Here is a 21695-nt window from a genome sequence, read left to right on the forward strand (position 1 = left end):
TCAAGGTTTTATGAGGTTACCAACACTAACCTACCACCGAATCCTGATTGTCTAGTATTACAAATAATTATTTGAGAAAAAAATGTTCATAAATCCCAGGCCCTGAAGATAATCTCAATGAAGATAGAAACGTTGGCACGATAAAGAAAAATGTTTTTCTAAACCTATATCACACCAGACCGCATCCTTCGATCTCTAAATAATCATTAATTAACGGTCACTAAACACCCCAAATTTGAGAAAAAAGTAAATTGTAAGATTTCTTCTGCCGGCATGCGGGGTGAATGAACGCTTAAACAGGGTTATAAGCAGGTTGAGGCACCAACAACCTTTCTTAAAGACCGATGCAGTGTGAAGCTAGCCAGAATAGAATAATCACAAAGTACAAAACTAATGTTATTAATAAGTAACTAGTATTATATTAGACTTATTACATACAATACAGAACAATAACGCAGAACCATAATCATATAGTTGGTCCGCCTGTTCGCGCTGCATAGTTCAGTTGAACTGTGACAAATCCGTTAGGAATAAATCTAGTATAGCCAGATTCATCATTGACTTGTTCTTTAAACATTTCTATCTTGATTCGCTTGAAAACCGCATCCTTCGATCTCTAAATAATCATTAATTAACGGTCACTAAACACCCCAAATTTGAGAAAAAAGTTAAATTGTAAGATTTCTTCTGCCGGCATGCGGGGTGAATGAACGCTTAAACAGGGTTATAAGCAGGTTGAGGCACCAACAACCTTTCTTAAAGACCGATGCAGTGTGAAGTTAGCCAGAATAGAATAATCACAAAGTACAAAAGTAATGTTATTAATAAGTAACTAGTATTATATTAGACTTATTACATACAGTATAGAACAATAACGCAGAACCATAATCATATAGTTGGTCCGCCTGTTCGCGCTGCATAGTTCAGTTGAACTGTGACAAATCCGTCGGGAATAAATCTAGTATACCCAAATTCATCATTGACTTGTTCTTTAAACATTTCTATCTTGATTCGCTTGAAATCTGCAAGTTGTCTCAGAGAATTTTTGCGCATTCAGTAGACAGCGAGACGGATCCCCCCCTAATGAAGATAACGTAACGCCAGCTGGCAGGACAGCCAGCCGAGAGCCACTCCGTATAAATAGGAACGACAGTCCTTGGCCGCAAACATTTATCAGTTATGAAAAATTTATACGAGACCCGTGTAACAAGATGTCACGACATTGGAACAATCAGGTCAATTCCATGATTTATTCAAGGGGTTGTCAAATAAATCAAGGGAACTATCAACGTATTTTGAAGGTTTTTAAGATTTTTTATTTATTCATGAATTTTTGATTAATTGAAATTGGGGTTGAAATTTTATGATTGTTGCTTTTTGATATCTTTCTATAATTTTTCTTATATTTCCCTGTGTGAAAATTAATTTTATTTTCTTGAAATATTAAAACTCTGCCTTGTCTTTTTGTTTCAGGTATGGACTACATCGTTCACATCGTCAAAGCAATGAGTTACGGTTGGCTGCTAGGTAAGCTTTTAAAATTATGAGCTTGTCGGGTTTTTTAAAAATAAGAACATGTGGAAAAAATAGATTATGGTTCTTTTTTTTCTTTTTCAATAAATATTTTTAAAAGACAGACAACGTTTCGTCCGAATATTTCGATTTCGATACATTTTTGCGTCAGATGGTTTTCCCTGCGGCGTGCAGATTTCTCGGGTTTTAAAGAATTATTTACGCGTCTGCGATCTTCGAACTTTAATGCCAAGGTAATGCTTTTCGCCCAACGGCATGTTTACGTTCAGTAGCACCCGGTTATCAATCTGACTAGACCCACATCAAAAGGATTCGGGATGAGTGGCAGCAACAATTCTGTGGAAGTGATGAGGTAAAACTTACAAATTTTGAATTGTCCTTAACCCCCAATCTTTTTTCACTATTTTTCCACCAGAGGGGTGGAGATTTATCTCCAATGCGTGCTTATTGTAATTTTTAAAACCTTCACTTTTTCACTGTTAAAGTTATGTACATTATTGTTTAATTTTGACCCATGTTATAACATACGTTTTTGAAAAAAAAAATGGATGTTTAAGAATTTAATTTAGAACTTAAACTGACTTTCAGAAACCATATCCGGAGCGGTTTTTCTGCCTGTCTTATCTTATATCTATAGGCTAAACTTGTATAATAAATTTTGTTTTTATAATTAACAACACACACTGAATGTATTTCTCTTTTCAACCTAGATTTAAATCAGAACTCATTACCATAAACATAAAAATGCACAGGAACAAAATGAAACCTACTAGGTTTTATAATTATAATAGGTTTTTATTACGTATTTCCTTTTTCTGCTTGATATCAAAAGATAAGACGACGATATCTCAGGCAGGAGGTCAACAGTTTTCAATTAGAAAATAAATAGTTTCCAGTAGAATTTTATCGACGTTCCAGAAAAAATGGACATAGTTTTAATCTTATTCGACTGGGAGATATCGAACCGTGTCCAACCTTTGGATCAGAATAATAGGAAAAGTACGGTTCCTATCATTTCATAGGGGTTTTATCTGTTCTATTGTTTGGTTTTTCTTTCAATATCGTATGTGAACTGTCCGACGGAGTCTGTCTGTTTTGTTTGTTTCTTGAAAATCCCATTAACGTTGGGTAAAATGCCTCTATTTTATAGAGATATGGGCTTTCTGTGAGTAGAGAAAAACATTTATATTTATCATTAATGCTTGTTTGTTTGTAAGTTTTAAGAAATTTTCTATAAATTGTCAAATATGATCGAAATCTTTCAATTTCCTTTAAGGCAAAAATTAAATATATGTGTAATACTAATCTCATGGAATTGAGATCGGGGAGGTAAATGACGTGGCAGAATCTTAATTTTGCATAATTACATAATATTTTTCAATCTAGAATTGAAACCTGATTCATAGGGAATCACGACTCTGGACGTTTCTCTGAATTGAAAATTTTGAACCGGATCAACCCTGATACTTGTGCAATACGCTCCCTTCCCCTCGGCGTTTCCACAAGCTTAGAAACTCCAAAATGTCAAATTGTTACGAATCAAATTTTCGGAAACCCGGAACGAAAACCGTATGAAATCATCGAAACAATGGGTCGAATCGGCGTCCCCACCCCCAATTGTTTCCAAGCGGTAGAAAAATCTTTATTCCGCGTCCCCTGTCTTCACAAAGTCTTCCCAGTCAAAAGCTCATCGTTCAAAAGGATTTCCCCACTCCCGGATTCTTCCCACAGGAACGAGGCATCGAATTCTTTTGTCTCCCGGGCTCCGACAAATGAATAATAAACAATGGGCATGGAGGCATTGTTCATTGTTTAAACCGCGGATGGCAGCTCTCCCATTACAACTAACCTTCCAACCCTGGCAGCAGGCTGGTTTTTGACTTCATAACTTTCAATTTTATTTCCTCAAACCACTTAAAAACAAACCTTATTTCCACAAAGAATCAAAGAATTAATTCACCCGGACCATCCCTAAAAAAACTTGAACTTGTCTTGAAAGACTTCCTTTGTTAATAAAAGACATAATTTTGATACAAAATTTAAATGCTTGACTTGGTTCAAACAAGATCGCAACCTTTCTCCCCTAATATTTCAAACTCAAACCTAGTACCTTGGGAAATTTACTTCTTCTTAGTCACGTCCCCAGCTCTGAAAAAAAGACAACGCTCTGAAGATGGCGAGAAGACAACCTAACAGACCAAAAGAGCGAAGATAGGCAGACATAAATATTCCAAAATGACTGCACTTCAAATCTAGTTCAAGCAGAATATACTACAGTTATGTTCAAAATTTTTTTAGCTATTTAAATTTCGAGTGGCTTTTATTGAAAAAAGTTAGCTGTCGTTAAGCTTTCAGTATTAAATTAAATCATATTGTACCATTTACAGGTCAGCGTTTATTATCATCCCCGAGGCCTGTTTTTCATAAATTATCCTAAGCGAAATCTACAAACTATTTACTGATTTTTAGTACGGTTTTTATCACCGATAGCGAATATTGCCTAATTTGTATTGATTTTTATCATCCCATACGGTCGTCTGATCTTTCAGATAATGGTAGACGTCGCTTTTTAAAATATTGTAAGAATGTGCAATACTTAAAACCATTTGAAACGCTTGAAAACGATGTGTTGTGTAGTTTTTGGAGAAAGTGTTCAAACGTCGTGGCGTGAAAACGGTCAATTATGCAACTTGCTTTCTTTTACATGATGAAGTGTATGCCATTGTGGTTTAGGTTCCTGGGCCAGAAAATTTTGAAAATTTCGGTTTACCTTGTTTTGCCAAAAATATCCTTATCGGATTTTGAAAAGTTTTAGAAAGGCTTTTTCCTCCGTCTCCCCATTCTGTCCGGGAAAAAGGAGGTAATTTTCTGTGAACGTTCCCGAGTATTGTTCTCCGGGTCACATTGTTCGTTGCCGAGTTTCCGACCAGTGTATGACGTTGCGCAACGCCCCGGCTTCCCCGTGAGTTGCTCAGGGTAAGGAAAGCCTGATTTGGTCCGACCTGAGAAAAAGAACGGCCTTAAAAGAAAAAGGAAAAAGGCCTTGTTCTCAGAGATGTCAAAAACAGCTATGGGCCCTGCTGATTAACATCGCGAGATATGCTTCGTTGGCCTCCCCTGATCCTGACGATGGTAAATTCGGAAATTCCGAGATTTTACCGTTTGTCTCATGAGAACTGTCAAAAAGGCATTTAGCCTTTTCCCAGTAATGTTGCCTTATAAGTATTTTATAGTTACATATCCGATACAAAATCACACTGACTCGCTAACTCATAGGCTAACTATTTATATATTTAATCGCACTGACTCAAGTCACTATCCCACTCACTTAATTCGATAACTCACTGACTCACTAACCAGCTCGCGCCATTACGTATTTACTTATTACGTTTTTCCGTTGCTCCCTAACACCAACTTTCTTTACTCCAATCCAACTTACGAAATCCTCATTCCCTAATATATTACACCCTAATTCAATCAATTGTTCACTTTTTCTGTTACTCCATAATGTAAAAAAAATCACTCCCTGACTGCCTCTATCGCTCCCCAATTCACTGACTCACTCGTTCTGATAGACCCTAGTTCACGAAATAATTTCCTCCATCACTTCTTCTATTACTCTCTAATACAATCACACTCTCACTTCTGTTCCTCTCTAACTCACGAAATCACTCACTCCCAAATATCTTCTCTTATTCCTTAATCACCCACACCCTTATTCTGTTACTCCCTAATTCACTTACGCAGTCACTACTTATAATTCTCCCTAACTCTCGAAATCACTCACTAACTTCCTCTGTTATCCCATAATTTAATACACACTCCCCAGCTCATGATGCACTTCTTAACTTCATGTGATACTTCACAATCCACGTAGTTCGCTTTTTTCACTCCCTAATTTAATCATTAACATACTTTCTAACTCACTCAACACTGACTCACGAAATCATCACTCTCCAACTTCCTCTGTCGTTCCCTAACTCACGAAATCATTCACTCCCTAACTTACGACATCACTCTCTCCCTAACTTCCTTCGTTACTCCTTAATTTAATTTCCCACTTACTCCCTAACTCATTCAACATAACTCACAAAATCACTCACTCCCTAATTTACTCTGTTAGTTCCTAATTCATCCTAACTTACGAAATCACTCTCTCCTTGATATCCTTCGTTACTCCTTAATTTAATTTCTCACTTACTCCCTAACTCATTCAGCCAACATTAAAACCCTAACAAAGGAATCACTCCCTTCCTTACTCCCTATTCAATTACTCACTCATTCACTCACTTCTTCTGTTACTCCCTAACTTATGAAATCACCCATTGCCTAATTTTTTCCGGTATTCCTTCTCCCAGACTCACGCCCTAACTCAATCACCACCCATTCCGGAAATCACTCACTTCTTTTACTCCCTAGATCAAAAAACCACTCACTCCCAGCCTTCTTGTTTCTTTCCCAAATTTACTTACTATCTCACGAAATCCCTTCTGACTCATTGTCGTACTCACTACTAATTTACGTTCTTACTCCAAGATTCACAGATTATTCAATTCACAAAATTTCTCTTTCACCAATAATTCACTTTTTGACTCACTCATGTACTTACTGTAAATTCCTTGGTTTCTCCATAACTCCCTCAACCTCTAATGATATTTCATGAACATTTGCTGTGTGTTGTATATCAGTAAAAATGTACTCTTAATATTAAACCTTTTTTTTACTTTTCCTACTAATAGATATTTTCCGATAATTTAGTTTATATCAGTCATTCTATCTTTACTTCATTTCTTTCTTTTAATATATCTTTTTTATTAGGCAGTTGATATAGTTGGGTTTTATCATCTTTTCTTAATGTATGTATGGTAACCGTGGAGATTGTCGAGGTTTTTTCGTTGTTTCTAAAACATTTAGGATCGCCTTTTTTCTTTAGCGGCGCACCCGGGCGATATCTTATCACCGATCCTGCCTCTTTTTCTGTGTGCACTTCTCAGAAAGGTCTTTCACCCCACTCGACTCACAGATACAGCTCCCTCCGAGTTGACCGAACCTCCTGAGCACGTGGGTTGGGTGCACGATTGCAAGTTTTTAGGGCAGGAAGGGGCCGCCGAGTGCCGAGTGCTAAACCGTTGCCCCGGCAACCCCAACCCCTTGTTCAACATTGATCCGGGAACCCTCCCCTTAAAACTTCCCACCATTGTGTTTTTCTTTTCAGAGCCCGTCGGTGAAAATTTTAAACTGGAAATTTCGCCAGGCCCGAAGCGTTGACGCCGGACGGATGGGTCACTAGGGTGAAATACTCGTCTATGTAGGAAAAACAGCGAACATATACGGGCCCAAAGGTGCACCTCGTTGTTTTTACCCACTTAGTTTTTAATTCTTGCCTATTATTTTGGATCTTATAAATACATTACTCACTTGAATATAAATAATTTGCATATTCAAACAAGTGCACTGTCCCTATATGAACTTTCACGTTTAAATGATTGACGCTGGTTGCTTTTTTTGGTCCGTCTGTTCTCGTTTCTTTATGTTTATACTCTCTTTATACTTATAATTTTTTCTGTTTCTTGCAATCTTAAATGAGGAACTGCATGGTACAAGATAATCAACAAAAGTAAGCGGAACGATCCACTCGCAAACTAATTAATATCACCAAATTTATCTAAAATTTGCTATACTAGACTTTTGTGTAATGAAATTTCGTTCGTTTTGAATGTTTATCGACCTGCAGCAAGTTAAGTTTGGGTGATAAAATCTTCTTCATAGGTCACATAGAGCAAAACAACTTTTTGGGCTGTGCCGAACTTTCAGTTGGTTTTTTAATAAACATGTCCTCAAAATAGTGGAATAAACCATCGAAAGCTCGGCACAGCCCAAAAAGTTGTTTTGCTCCGTGACATATGAAGTAGAATTTTTTTCCGTTTATTTTGATAATCAGTAATAATTTTAACCCAGATACTTAATCAGTGAGACAAACATTGTTATGTAACTATTTTAAGCATCTAAGTATGGCACTTAATTTTTAAGTAATGGCATCCTTTCAAAAAAAAAGGCTACATTGTGATTCATTACGTTAAACAACACGCATGTATTTTATTACTCTAGAATCTATATACCTAACCGGTAGCAATTTATCACGGATCAATTAATGTCGCAAAGCTGTGATTTTATTGATTCTCACCCAGGCCTAATAATTGTAATTTACACTCCCAATTAATTCAAACAAGGAAAAACATTACGCAACACAATTAAGGAGTGACCGCCTTGCCTGGCCCATATACGAGAGGAGGAAGGCTATCAACTTTTCCCTTCGGCGTTTCTTCCTCTGAATAATTTCCTCCGGTCCGGGCCCGGACAATGTCTGGGTGAATTTCCGGGGGTACCATGTCCGGCGACATTAGAACATACCGCCCACATTTACTTTATACAAGGCAGACATTACCGCGGAGAATGTTGAACGTGATTCTCTATAAGGATGAATTTCATAAAGCGAAATAAGCATACGGAACCATAATTATTGTTATTTTTTTATTTAAAGATCAGATTGATTAATAATAGTCAGATTCTTCCCGTCTTCTTTCTTCAGGTCTTGGATCAAACATAATCATTTAGTAACCGTACTAATTTCTCGTCACTACTGGGCAATGGTGGTGAATTTTTAAACCAATTTTGTAAATATTTTTTCCTTAATGACGAATAAGGATGATCAATTAATTATTGAATTGGTTAAAAAATAAATATTTTAAAGATTGAACAATCTTTATGTTTAAACATGACGATCGCGGCTTTGATGGCTGTAACGGTGACACGACGCTCAACACTGAAAGATCCCGGGTTCGAATCCAGCGGCCCTGCATTTTTCAGATAATCTCGTAGTCAAATCACCCTTGTTACTAAAATCTCTTTTTTTATATTTTATTACAAATGTAGATTTATTAAAGAAGTATTATACAGGGTGTCCTTTTTAGATGGCCCGGTTGAATTTCTCTTGAAGCAATGACGCTATAAAAAAAATATTGGTTTATTATTTTCTGTCTAGTTTCAAATTGTTACCTCTTTTGGAGAAAAAGTATACTGGGCACCTTATAAGAACCAGTTCAGTTTCAAAATTTCAAAATCACATTGACACATCATTTTAAAGGATTTTTTACGCTGAAAACAATGGTGCAATAGGATTTTAAATTGGGTAAAAAATGACAAAGTTGTGGCCAAAAGAAACCGGCAGAGTAAATATTCGTCGAAATTACTCTGCCGGTTTCTTTTTGCGACAACTTTGTCATTTTTTGACCAATTTAAAATTCTATTGCACCATTGTTTTCAGCGTAAAAAATCCTTTAAAATGATGTATTTGAAATTTTGAAATTGAACTGGGTCTGAAGTATAAAGAGTACTTCAAAATTTGTCTCCAAAAAAGGTAACAATTGAAACTAGATTAAAAAATATTAAACAATTTTTTTTATAGTTATTGGTTCATGAGATATTCATCGGCCTAAAAGGACACTGTTACAATTGGAGAAAGAGTAATTTTGAACAGAAAATTTTCCTTCAAATATCAAAAAGCTGTTTTTTAAAAATTAATATTTACATTTAGCCTACTACCATGGCAGGTAGTAATTATTAGGGAAGACGTATATTTTCTAAGTTTGGCATCTGAATTAAAAAATTCAGTCAAATTCTGTTTATCGGAATTTCTTTTTCGGTTTGCCATGTGTTACGTGTTCGTAGCCAGCTGTTGGCGGTTTAATAGGTGAAATTGAATTTTTGCCCCTGATGAATATCGTTGAAGAAGTCAGAAGCAGGCCCACCTGCGAATATACCCCCGATGTAAAATTGCACTTTAATCAAGTACCGAACCGTGCGTGTTGGCCACATAAACTGTTTATCCTTTTGTATTTTATGATATACGACCTCTCGCTGCTCTTTGGTAATGTGAAAGCTGGGTACCCGGGCTCAAAGTTGGGCAATTGGGGTTTCACTTCATTGTCTCTTTCCCTCTCCCTTTCACTCCCCGAAGCATTACGACGTCCACGACTCCCGAGGGAATAATTAAAGTGTAAATAAAGATCTGCTCGAAATTTCGGCGCGTGTCAATTTTCTTTGTGGGCCGGGTTTCGTTTCGATTTGGACAACGGTTGGGCAATCGGCAATTGTCGCCTAATTTTGTCGTACAACAATGGCGGCATTAAGGGATTCTGGAACAATGGTTACCGATTTGGCCGATTCCGAACGTCTATCTGCACGGTATTTTTTTCCTCTCTTGGCCCCCTCCGGACTTGAACGATTTGTGTTTCCCATTTTCGAAAGCCCCTTGCGCAAAGTGCGCCCACTCACAGGGCCACATGGCGCTTCGCCCGTTTTCAGGAGAATTCGACAAAGGCGATATTTAGAGTTCAAGGATGGAAACGCGTTCTCAAAACCCAGTTTTACGCGAATGAAAAGTCACGTTTTGTCCATTGGGAAACCCAATCGATTTTAACGACCCTGCCTGGAAAAAAGGCAAAGCTGATAAGGAATCTCCACTTTCAAACATAAAACGCTTTTTCTCTCTGGTTACTCACAATGAAATCTCATTTTAAACTGATAGTATTGTGCCTTTGTGTGTTCTGGTCTTTTGTTGTTTCTGTAGAAACAATTGTTATAGACAATCTTAAACTTTGATGATTTACTTGACATAACTTCTAAGAAACCAATGAAAAACGTATTAAAAATAGACTCGTTTTTGAATTTTAATAGCTTTTGATTAGCCTTTAGGGATTGAGATGAACGAGAAAAACATAGAAACAATTAGATAAACTGATTGGATCCTTTAGTTTTCGTCAGTTTAATAACTATTTTTCAAACCGTTAGTCGATTTCTAATTACCAAAATTAATTTCATTTTAATGTCCACTGTTTTTTTCAATCGATCTCATTCGTGCTGTTTCATGGCTAGTCAGGAGAATTTTCGTTTTGTAACACGATTCGGTGGATTTTTCTCCGGCCAGAATATTTCTGTAAGAATTGGGCAATAGTTCTAACAAGGGCAAACCCTCAACCACGTCGTTTATGTGGTCGTTATTCTCTTTTTTTTCATGACACCTTTCCATTGTTAAGATAGAAATCTGTCTGTAATTTCGAAAAAAACCACAATATATAAACGGGTTCATTGGTTCCCCAAAATTACAAGTGTGTCCTCGGCAGCGTTATGACTTTTCTACTTTATAAAAAATGCGGGTTGTTCACAGTATTAATCTTCGCCAAGACAAATCATAGGGTTAAAAGTTAGCCAATAAATTACCTGTGGTTGTTGTATTTATCAGAGTAAGTTCTGTTCTATTGGGAGATTGATTTAACCCAGATCACTCAAAGAAACTGAGTACTTCCACCCAACATTGAATATAGTGAAAAAAGGCAAAAATCATAGACCAAACTTGCCAAATTTTACTCGCGAAATAATAAGGCCGAATCCGAGGAGATCCCCTTCTTATCTGCATGTGGCCGCATCGCTCAGCTGACGGACTAGTCCACTAGTGTGTCAAGGTGCTTCGTGGAGGGCGTTACATCACAGCCGACGGTCGTCACACGTGTGTCGCCACTTTCTACCCGTACAATACCAGCCGACAGGCTTGAAAGGTTGACGGAAAATTAAAGACATTGCGGAGAATTGTGTTCCGTCTGTACAAGGACTTAACCAGAACCGACATATCAAGTCTGCAAAGTTAATCAATACAGGGCAACTATTAACCAAGATGGGCAAAACCTTGGATTTTAAAGGAAAACTGTTTATCCGACTTGGTACAATAAGAGAGGGCGCTCTGCAGATTTAGCCATCAGCTTATATGCTTATCTAATGGATTATTCTATCATTTCTGACTCCTAACCCCGGAGAATGTTTCAAATGCCTCGAATTCATGACTAGGCGATAGACCACTTTAGCCTGCATTCCGGTCTAATAGCCTCATTGACACCTAAACATATGACACATAGACAAATACAAAGAGAAGAAACATTATAACCAAATATTTTTCCTTGGGTGATTTAAAAAAAAAACATATTGGAACGGAAAGGAGAATACAATTGACAACCCATTTTTAAGTAAATCAATTTTTAAAAATATACAAACAAAAAGCAATTTTAGAGGTTTTTATTTAAAAACCTTCATTACAAAATAATTTTGATTACTTTTGCGATTCACCTTCGTTAATAGTTTACTGAAAACCTTTTTTCAGACAGGCAGTATTGATTTTTTCACAGAAGGAATTGTCTAGTTGTTCCACCCACTTTTTGTAAATTATGGTTCTCGCAGATTTAATACAAAAAGTGAATACGACAATCTGTGAGTAAAGCCATTATTTACAAAAATGAATCGATATATCACTCCTTTTTTTTTTTTTTTTAATTTTTAGGAATTGTCTAGTTATTTACATTTATTGAAATTGGAAGGTTTTTTCTATTTTGATCTACGTTCAAAGTTCTAGCTAAGGAATTCTCATTGATTTTTATAGCGGAGGCTTTACACGCCTTGTCGTTGACTTTGGTCGTCAAAATTTTATTACTAAAAATTATTTATTCGTTATATAATATTTATTTATTTTTATGAACGTTTAACCGAATGGAATATCATCTTAAAAATAGAAGTTTTTGCTCAGATCTCTTGGAATATACATGAAAAATCAACAACTTCTCATTCCTTTGCGAATATCACGGCTTCGCCCAACTTATAACCCTGACAAACTACTGAAGTTGGCGAAATACCAAATCGCATACATACGACGTTTTGGTTAGCCGATGAGACTTTGTGCTACGAGAGGAGTTGACATTTTGGGATTGAAATGTTAATCCACAGCGTAAAATGTTAAATGGTCAAAAACCAGTCGGATTTGTTGCGGTTTTGTTTATCAAACTTTGTCAGATTTGGTCTCCCCATCCTGGATTGGCCTCGGATGAAATTAGTGGTTAGGCCGAAACCGTCGACGGCTGGGGCACGTGATATTTCAGCCGGTGAAATGGAAAGAAACGGCTACGCCCACGGAACAAAAACAAAAAGCGCTTAACCTTTAGACGACGGGTTGGTTATTATTTCAACGCTTTATTGGGTTTCTGACGTTTGTTTATTTTTCATTTTGTTTTCTTAAAAACAAAACAACCGGGCACCGATTCCTTTTGTTCTCAACCCGCAAGATTGTTCCTTTGTCCTGGTTTTCTAGAATCGATCCTTTGAGAAGCGGCGTCTGTTGGATAAAAACATTCGTTTTATTTGTGAATTTCTTCTGAATGGCGTCTGGTTTGATTATGAAGGCCAAAACATTCAAGCGGATAAAAAAACGCGATAACGTGATAAGCTACTAAAAATTAAAAATATGTCTGCTATTGAAATGCCTTTTATCTCCCTTGACGACTAGCACAAAAGAACAAAACTTATTTTATTTCTTCCGTCTTCGTTGTTGTCCGTTCTTTCTTTGAACGGATAACAAATTTTCTGATGATCGGGTCTGCCCACCCGATTTGGCATGGTATTTTGCCACCTCAACTAAGGTCAGAGTTATATGTAGGTTGTGGCGAGACACCTCGTTTTCCCATTTATGCGAATTTTTCACCTCACCTTAAAACCTTTGATTTCTCACATAATATTAAATACCGAATCATGACAAACCAAATCGACGACACTGCACCAGCCAGGAAACGGTCAAAATGTCGATATTTCACTACAGAGAAGTATAAATCACTATTTATTCTGTCTTTAATTTGATCCTTAGATTTTTTCTGTTCAAATTTGGAAAATATTTACTGTACTATGTACATTATCCAAGAAACAGAATTATTTGCTAAAATCTCTTGGAATATGCCTAAAAGATTATTCCTATCCGAATTTGGCGGCTTTACCCCACTTCTAACCCTGAAAAACTACTAAAAATGGCGGAACGCATCTTAACAGATCAACTCAGTAAGACTGGGACTATACATGATCCTAGAACAGAGCTTTTGTTCAGATATCTTGAAATATACCTGAAAAATGAACAGTCCTGTGGATACAACCTCCTTTCTGTACCAATTTCGCGGATTCATCCTACTTACAATCCTGATAAACTAATGAAGTTGAATGCAAAAATGCATGTAAGAGGCCAAATAAGCAAGACTAGGACTATTACCTCATCCTAGAAATAGAAGTTTTTGTTCAGATCTCAAGGAATGAATATACATAAAAAATAAACTTTCCCATGGATAGATTTCTAAATTTTTCAAGTGGATGATTAGTTAAATAAAATCCTAGTGAAAATAACTCATGCTCTAATTTTTCCTCTTCATCAAAATTTTCCACATTCTCAAATTCGTATGCGAATATGAGGCTTCGCCCTACTTTTAACCCTGACAAACTACAAATCGATTGGGAAATACCAAAATTCCTAACTGACCAAAGACTAGTGGGTGGTGATTAGTGACCGTTAATCGATATTTATTTAGAAATCGTGAGATGCGGTCTGGTGGGATGTAGGTTTCAGAAAAACATTTTCTTTATCGTGCCAACGTTTCGATCTTTATTGAGATCATCTTGGGCACTCTCGACACGCAAGAATGACCCAATTACACAGAAGACAAACACTTTGAGCCCTGAAGATGATCTCAATAAAGATCGAAACGTTGGCACGATAAAGAAAATGTTTTTCTGAAACCTACATCACACCAGACTGCATCTCACGATTTCTAAATAAATAAGAAGACTAGGATTATCACATTATTCTGCAAATATCAGTTGGTTGTAGTTCAGATGTCTATGTGTAGTGAAATTAAAATCAATACCGATTTTAGAAGGGAAGTAATTTCGAAAAGAACTCGGAAATTATAAAGGTTTTGTTTTGTTTTTCTGCAGTCCGTATCAAATGAAGCGGGAGTACACATGGTGAAGAGAAGACAAATCACCAGACATCAGTCAATTTACCTAATAAATTTCCCCCTTTTTTTAATTATTCTACTGTAACTTTGCTATTTCATTTTGGGTCACTTTTTCATTGTTTTCAAATTATGAGTATCAACTGTTTACGTTATAATTTTAGAAAATTTTATGAATAATTTGAGTCGAGTTCAAATGATTTCAAGGCCTTCTGATGCCATCCCAGTCGATTTTGTTTCTCCCGTTGAGTAATTTACGTAAAATTGAAAATCCAGGGTGTAGTCATAATTTCGTTATGTTATGTACGCCCAGTGATATGACTCAAAGGAAACGCATTGATAGTATGTGCAAATAGTCATAATAAAAGGTTTTCCTGTTTACTCAATCAATATTTTATTAACACTGCGTTTGATAAATCTTGAAATGCGGTTTTCTTTACAATATATTCACATTGTTTCGTTCTTTGATAATCTCTGATAAGTCGAAAAAGTGTGTTTATAATAAACATTTTTTTTATTACTTTTGGACTAAAGGCTTTGCCAAGGTCCTTGGTTTTTACTGTTACTATTTTATAATAATTCTTTATTGTTTGTGGTGATTAGTGACCGTTAATCGATAATTATTCAGAAATCGTGAGATGCGGCACTCTCAACACGACACGCAAGAATGGCGCAATTACACAGAAGACAAACACTTTGAGCACTGAAGATGATCTCAATAAAGATCGAAACGTTGGCACGAGAAAGAAAATGTTTTTCTGAAACCACATCACACCAGACCGCATCTCATTTTTCTATTTTAATAGTGTGGGTTGATAGACTAGAATGTAATTTCTGTTCTTAAACGACCTTTGTAGGATTGTGCGTTGATGGCTTCATCAGGAACTGTTTCTTTGAAGTTTGCCTTTTTTTCAGTTTTTTAAGTAACGGCCTATTAATCTAGGCTAATTATTCGTTATTTCGTTTGTATCTGTTAATTATGTCTGAATGATTTATAAAGCGTTTGGGAAGAATGAAGAAAGGTGGATTTATCTGATATCCTCGTTTTTATCTTAACGACCGAGAACATTTGGCATTCAGGGGCGACCTTTCGGCCAAGAGATCCCCGAATATTATTGCAGTTAGCGGTTGTGAACGTAAAAAATAATAATGATCCGGAGAAGTGGCTTTTCCCCTTTTGGGGACCTTTTTAAAATTGCTCAACACGTTCGCGCGCGATAAGATTGGTTCAAACGGGATTGATATTGTTGACGATCACGCAGAAGGCGACCTTTGCGTTCGATCGGGCCCATTCAAAAATCGCTCTCCTCGGCTGAAATTGAAGGACGCCGCGGCCCGAAGATCAGCACCTTTTAAATCGTTATATGTCACAAATAGTGTAGGTCGTTTAACCTTTTTCTCCTTCTTCCACTTCCAGTCGAAATCCCTTTCACTCCGGTTCCGTCGGTCGGGGCAACTGCAGCTCAGTCACGTCGGAAAGCACTATAAGTCTAGTTCGTAGTGCGTAGTGCGGCAGCACGCTTTTATCGATCCAGTGACTCATTCCGCCGGGGGCCGGCCCTGCTGAACCCTCCGGCTAGGGGACCCTCACAATACCGGAGGGGCGGACTGTGTAATAAAACACTTCAAATACAAAACGAGTTTTTATTTTTTACTATTATGCCGACTCTCTTTCGGGGCCGCTTCCAAACCCTTTTCATTATAATATATTTTGATGACGAATTGCTCCAAAGGGTGAAAGGGAAATTTTCTACGAGTAGAATCCATTTATGTTTGATTTGGATCCATTGTAATGTGAATTGGATTTAAAAAAAGCTCTAACATATACTTACAGCGGTAGAATATATTTGTATGTACATAGATAAATTACTTTGATATGGTTAAAATACCTTTTTAGAACTGCATACTCACTGATCAAGAAGGCGTTCCACCTCAGTTGATTTTTTTCATGGGATCTGCAGGATGATGAATATGTAGTTTGGTCATTTCATTTTTGGTATCTTGAGACACATACATCATCTAACAAACAAAAATAGCCAAATTACTGGCTGACAAAAATATTCGGAACAACCAAACTTGTCGTATTTTATTATCCTACTTAGCCTTAAAGTATTTTTTTGGATTGCACTTTTAGCCCCTTAAATAGAATTAACCTCCTGATGTCTGCGGGGTGATGAACCTATAATTTTTGTTATCCCCCTTAGCCTCGATATAGTTTCTCGATTGGATTTTGATCCCTTGGATTAGAATTTCTTTTGTGAGATTTTGTCCATCAGGGGTCTATCAGATTTTTGACTTCAGTCTGTGAAGTGATGAATTAGGACGATATCGAAATTTTTGATCTTATTTTCGCTTGGTTAGTATGTTAGGCGTATTTCAGCTTTTTGAAAACTTCAGAGAGAGGCCTCATCTGACTGGCCAAAACAGACACAGAAAGGCTAACCAAAATTTTAGGTAACGACGAAACATGACGGATTTTCATTATCCCCCATAGCCTTGATAATTTACTGGATGGACCTACCTTTGTTTCTTGATCAGAATTTCCTCCTATGGTCTCCAGGGTGATGAACCTATGATTTGGTCGATACCAATCATTTTCGTCTGCGTTCTCGCTTGGTTGGTCTGTTAGACGCCTTTAAGCTTTTTGACAACTTGAGACGGACATCTTCTGACATACCAAAACAGCCAAATCTAGCCAAAATGTTCGTTAACGACGAAACGACGGATTTTCACTATCGCTCATAGCCTTGGTATATTTACAGGATTGGACTTTTCTTTACCTCTTAAGTAGAATGTGATTTATGTGGTCTGCGGGGTGATGTTCCTATCATTTGGTCGTTACATATTATTTTGGTCCTGTCTGTACTTACTGTTTTGATCTGTCATGCGCGTACAGCTTTTGGCCAACTGACATCGCCAACAAACGAAAGCAGCTTGACCAAAATGTTCGGAAACGGTCAAATTTGACGCTTTTTATTACCCTATATAGCCTTGAAATATTTTTGGATTGATCTTTTTTTTTTTTTGCTTCTTGAATATAATTTATTTCCTGATGTCTGCGGGGTGATGAACCTATATTTGGTAATCCCGATCATTTTGGTTTCTCTGCTCCAGCATTTCGCCATCTTGAGACACAGACATCATACGATAAACCAAAATAGCCAAGGATAGTTTTGATATGTTTACTGTATGGATTTTCTTTGCTCTTTGAATTTTTCCGTTAGAGAAATTTCCTTCTATGGTCTCCTGGGTGATAAACCTATAATTTGGTCGATAGCAATCATTTTGCCCTGACTACACTCTATGGGTTGGTCTGACAGACTCGTTTTTGCTTTTCGCATCTTAAGTGCGTCTGTGATTTCCTTACATACACAGACACTAACAGACCAACCCCACGAGGACAGGACTAAAACGATGATTAACGTCCAAATTGTAAAATTTCATTTCTTATGGGTTTATAGCAATATCTAATGGTTTTAGCTCTTCTTCTTGAGAGAACCTTCATATGCTATCTTCTGCCTTTCCCAATATTTTCAAAATGCCTGTTGAGTCAGTAATGTCCAGTTAACTGACCCATATGGATTTATAGGAACATAACATATCTGGCTTTGCTGCAGCAGGTCTGTGGTAAATTAAAAGAGATATTTTTGACAAAGTATTTTGGAATTGTTTTTGCCCTGGGTTGTTCCATCAAATATGACTTTTTACTATTCAATATTTGCTCCTTTTTTTAAATTGCGTTTATGATGTTTTATTTATGAGTTTTTATCTCTCGGGGGAAAAAACGCCCATAACAAATAAGAAAAATTCCTAATTATCCACCCAGTCCTATTAAATTGTGTTAATTTCCCGGGATAATTTTACAGTTTAAAAGGTCGGCCGACAACTGACATTTAAAATAGTTGGGTAAAAATAAAATTTCATGTTAAAATTGATAATGTGAGACGGGAAGGATTTTGAAGGGGGGCCCGCCTGTCTCGTTTTGTCCTTGGCCGGACACGTTTCGGCTTCAGTCCTCAATGGACTTGGTCGCAGTTCGTTCACTCATACCCCGTGCAATTCATCACGTGTTGCATAACTAAAGATGGTGTACAATGACCAATCGAAGGACAACCGGTTTCGTTAAAAAAAAAAAAAATAATAATAATAATAGCAGTATCTTTGGATTTTGTGTTTTAGTACAGTAAAACTCATAAAAACAACAATGTAGTAATTTTTGAAATAGTGAGGTGGGTCAGGAATGAAGTATTTTAGAAAAACCTTTTTCAGTAGTTTGCCGACGTTTCGACCTTTATTCGGGTCATCTTCAGGGCCTGGGTGATTTATAAAACATGTTAATTGCAAAAAATAATTATAGAATGCAGATGTAAATAATATAAAATTTGGCCAAATATTTCATACTCACATAAAGTGTAGTGTTTTCTTGTGGTGTCTAGTTTTTTTCGTGTGACATTGTCGTGAATTTGAATTCTGCTGTTTTTAAACTTTTTTTTATTTTTTCCTTCCCTTCGTTATCGACCATAATAATTAATTTCCAATAGTAGTAGTTGTTAAATCCATTATATTTCGTGGTCTATTATTGACCAAATTACTTCTTTCAATTAGTTAATATTTTTATGTAAGGTTTTGGTTGAAATGAAATTGTAATTGTGCCCATTGAATAAACCCCGAATCCCAAATCTAATCCAGAAAGTCACCATTCTGGACTTCCTTTGAGTCAAATAAAACCGCCTATGACCAAAGAAAATTTCCAAGATTTACCTCGCCCCCCCTCCCTGCCAAAATCATATAATTACAGCAGAATACAAATTCACATTTCACGAAACAAACATGGCACCACACGTAATGTGAGTATGAAATATTTGGTTCTCATTTTGTATTATTTACTTATATTCTTTTTTTTTCAATCAACATGTTTTGGAATTTACAGATGTCCTGACGATGACCCGAATAAAGGTCGAAACGTAGGCAAAAAAATGAAAAAGGTGTTTTTCTAAAATATTCATTCCTGACTGCTCCTCACTATATCAACAAATTATTGAACAACCGGTCAATAAATAACACATTGAGTCATTCAAAATCATAGGTTATCGATTGGGTTTTGAGTATTAATTTTCGGGTGTTTCCAAATTAAATTCTAAACAATGAAGTTTCAACTTGTGTAGAATGAAATGCCAAAACTCTGAAAGTCTTTTGGAATGGATATATTTATAAACACCATACATATAAAATTGATACATGTATATTGATTGAAATTTTGGCTTTCTAGTCATCTTCATTTATTATTAAAACAGTAAAAATGTTATTAAGAAGAATTTTATATTAAAAAACCAGTTTGCCTCTCAGTCTCGGCCTGTTCGGGCTTGCCAAATCCATTTCTGTTTGAGCCGGCACAACGTTTGCATGGGGTGGTTCAACTTGGAAACCCTTGCAGAATAATTGGGTGCATTCCACTTGGCAGCCGACCCGCATCCTTGGGAACTTAGATAGGGTTTTGACCAAGGTTAGGGACAGCGAAAAGCGGCAGATTCACCTAAGTCCCGGCCCCCCTCGAGATAATAAGGCTCTTTCTCCTTTCCTTTATACCAAGGGGGATTTTCGAAGGGGGCCCTTTCATTCTCGGTTACCTGTCCCTGGGCCCTTAACTGTTCTCCCTACCCCAGGTTCTTCCCAGGTACGCTCAGTTTTTGGCCGTGCCCGAGACCGGCAACTACAAACGGACACGACGTTGGGACCGAGTCGAAAGAATGTCGCGCTTTTAGATTTTAAATGCCGTACGTTTGTTTGTAAGCCGGATGTCGTGAAATTTCCGATTTCCAGTGTTCTAATGATTCGGTTTTCTTTCAGGTTCAAGGCCGTGGGCGTGAGTAGCAGCAGGTGTACAGCCTCAGGGCTGGAGCTTAGAGAGTTGAGGAGGCACAACTACAAGGCATCGGTTCTTCCGAACAAGACAGCCTCGTACCTCGAACACCGCCGAACACGGAGCGGCCGGGGTATGAACATGGGGCAGAAGATATCAAGTAAGTCATTTCAACGTTTAATTCAATTTAATAAGCCCCATTCTGTTTCATAGAGGGTTGAAAGCGAAGTTCATTAACGTTATAAAGTATGAGACTACCCTTAATAGAATAATGCTTGGAGATTTATGTTGTTCCATTATAAAACTTCCTCTATCCAGAGGCATCAAAAACCTGTGTAGAAATATATTGTTAAAAACTGAACATTCTATTGAACATTCTCTAGCTTGTTTTTCCTGTTCCATGTTTTTGTACCTCCCTGTGACTTTTAAAGGTTATTTTGAGCCTGAAAAATCCACCGGTTCCTAACGTCTGAATTCTCCCCTCCGGAGACCCCACAACTCAGAAAAAGAAGCCTTAAAGAATTCTGAATCCAGCTTTCAATTTAGTCTCCGGGGCCAGGGACCCCATGGTCGTTTCATGCTCGGATTCATCCCTGCTCACAACTCTCTTTCGGCTAATTCCCATTGAAAATCCCTCGGCGGAGGAGCTCCCGGTCGTTTTATACACGAAGCCCCTTCTTATTTTGAACATTTATTGACTCATGTTTTATTCCCGATCCTACTCCCTTGGGGGTATTGGCTTATAAGCAATAAGATGGAAAATATAAAACTCTGATACACGTGTCAGGTTTTTCACTTTGTTGCATTCTTTCTCCATCCTATTGCCTTCTTTTACTAGATTTTCTATTAAAAATTTAAAATTTTGCCTGGACTTCATAAAATAAATATGGCGGAAATGGATTTTATGCCCAGTAAAACAGGCCATGAACGTTTTGACAAATTGGAAATCCACATTTTGTAGTTTGCAACCATATTTTCAATTACCTCAATAGTAATTTCTATTAAAAAAAATAAATAAATAAATAAAAGCCGAGCCTTTTAAATAATAAATCATGGTGTTTAAAAATCCAGTTGTATAAACAATGGTATCGACAGTAGTATTGTGTTCTGTACATTCCAATTATTCAAGGCTAGCTTTTAACTTTAATTTAACTGTTGAAAGTTTGATTACACGCATAGCCACACGCGAAGGTATAGTGGATTTAGAGAGTTACTTATGTAATCAATATGGCAATATGAATTTCCTTTCCTTCCCTAGCCTGTCGACTTGTTTGTACTGTTATTAAAACAAAATTTCTGTATTTATTTTATATTGTACAGCTGCCCCCCGTTTGGGCATCGAAGGTCGTGCATGAGACCAAAACTAGAAAGGGAAAGAAATAAAATATTTCCCTTTCTCGCCCTAAGACCTTGAACAATCGTACCAAGCAGAA

At 36.9% G+C, this 21695-nt stretch overlaps 1 protein-coding gene across 7 annotated transcripts in view; it reads left to right on the forward strand.

The window, feature by feature from the left end:
* Window positions 1–21695, forward strand: part of LOC106674383 (protein gustavus) — a 380850-nt gene that overhangs the window by 350880 nt on the left and 8275 nt on the right. For 4 of the 7 annotated variants that reach the window (XM_014407043.2, XM_014407040.2, XM_014407041.2 and 1 more), the window contains one exon: window positions 20250–20422. In XM_014407043.2, the coding sequence (XP_014262529.1) occupies window positions 20398–20422 (25 nt within the window). In that variant the 5' untranslated portion in view covers window positions 20250–20397. Of the gene's footprint in view, window positions 1–1473; window positions 1528–1562; window positions 1886–20249; window positions 20423–21695 lie in introns of those variants that run through there. The other 3 variants (XM_014407042.2, XM_014407034.2, XM_014407035.2) reach the window with 2 other exon arrangements.

Source organism: Cimex lectularius, unplaced genomic scaffold (assembly GCF_000648675.2).
Source record: "Cimex lectularius strain Harlan isolate CLEC.00 unplaced genomic scaffold, Clec_2.1 scaffold188, whole genome shotgun sequence".
In the NCBI taxonomy this organism is placed as follows: Eukaryota; Metazoa; Arthropoda; class Insecta; order Hemiptera; family Cimicidae; genus Cimex; species Cimex lectularius.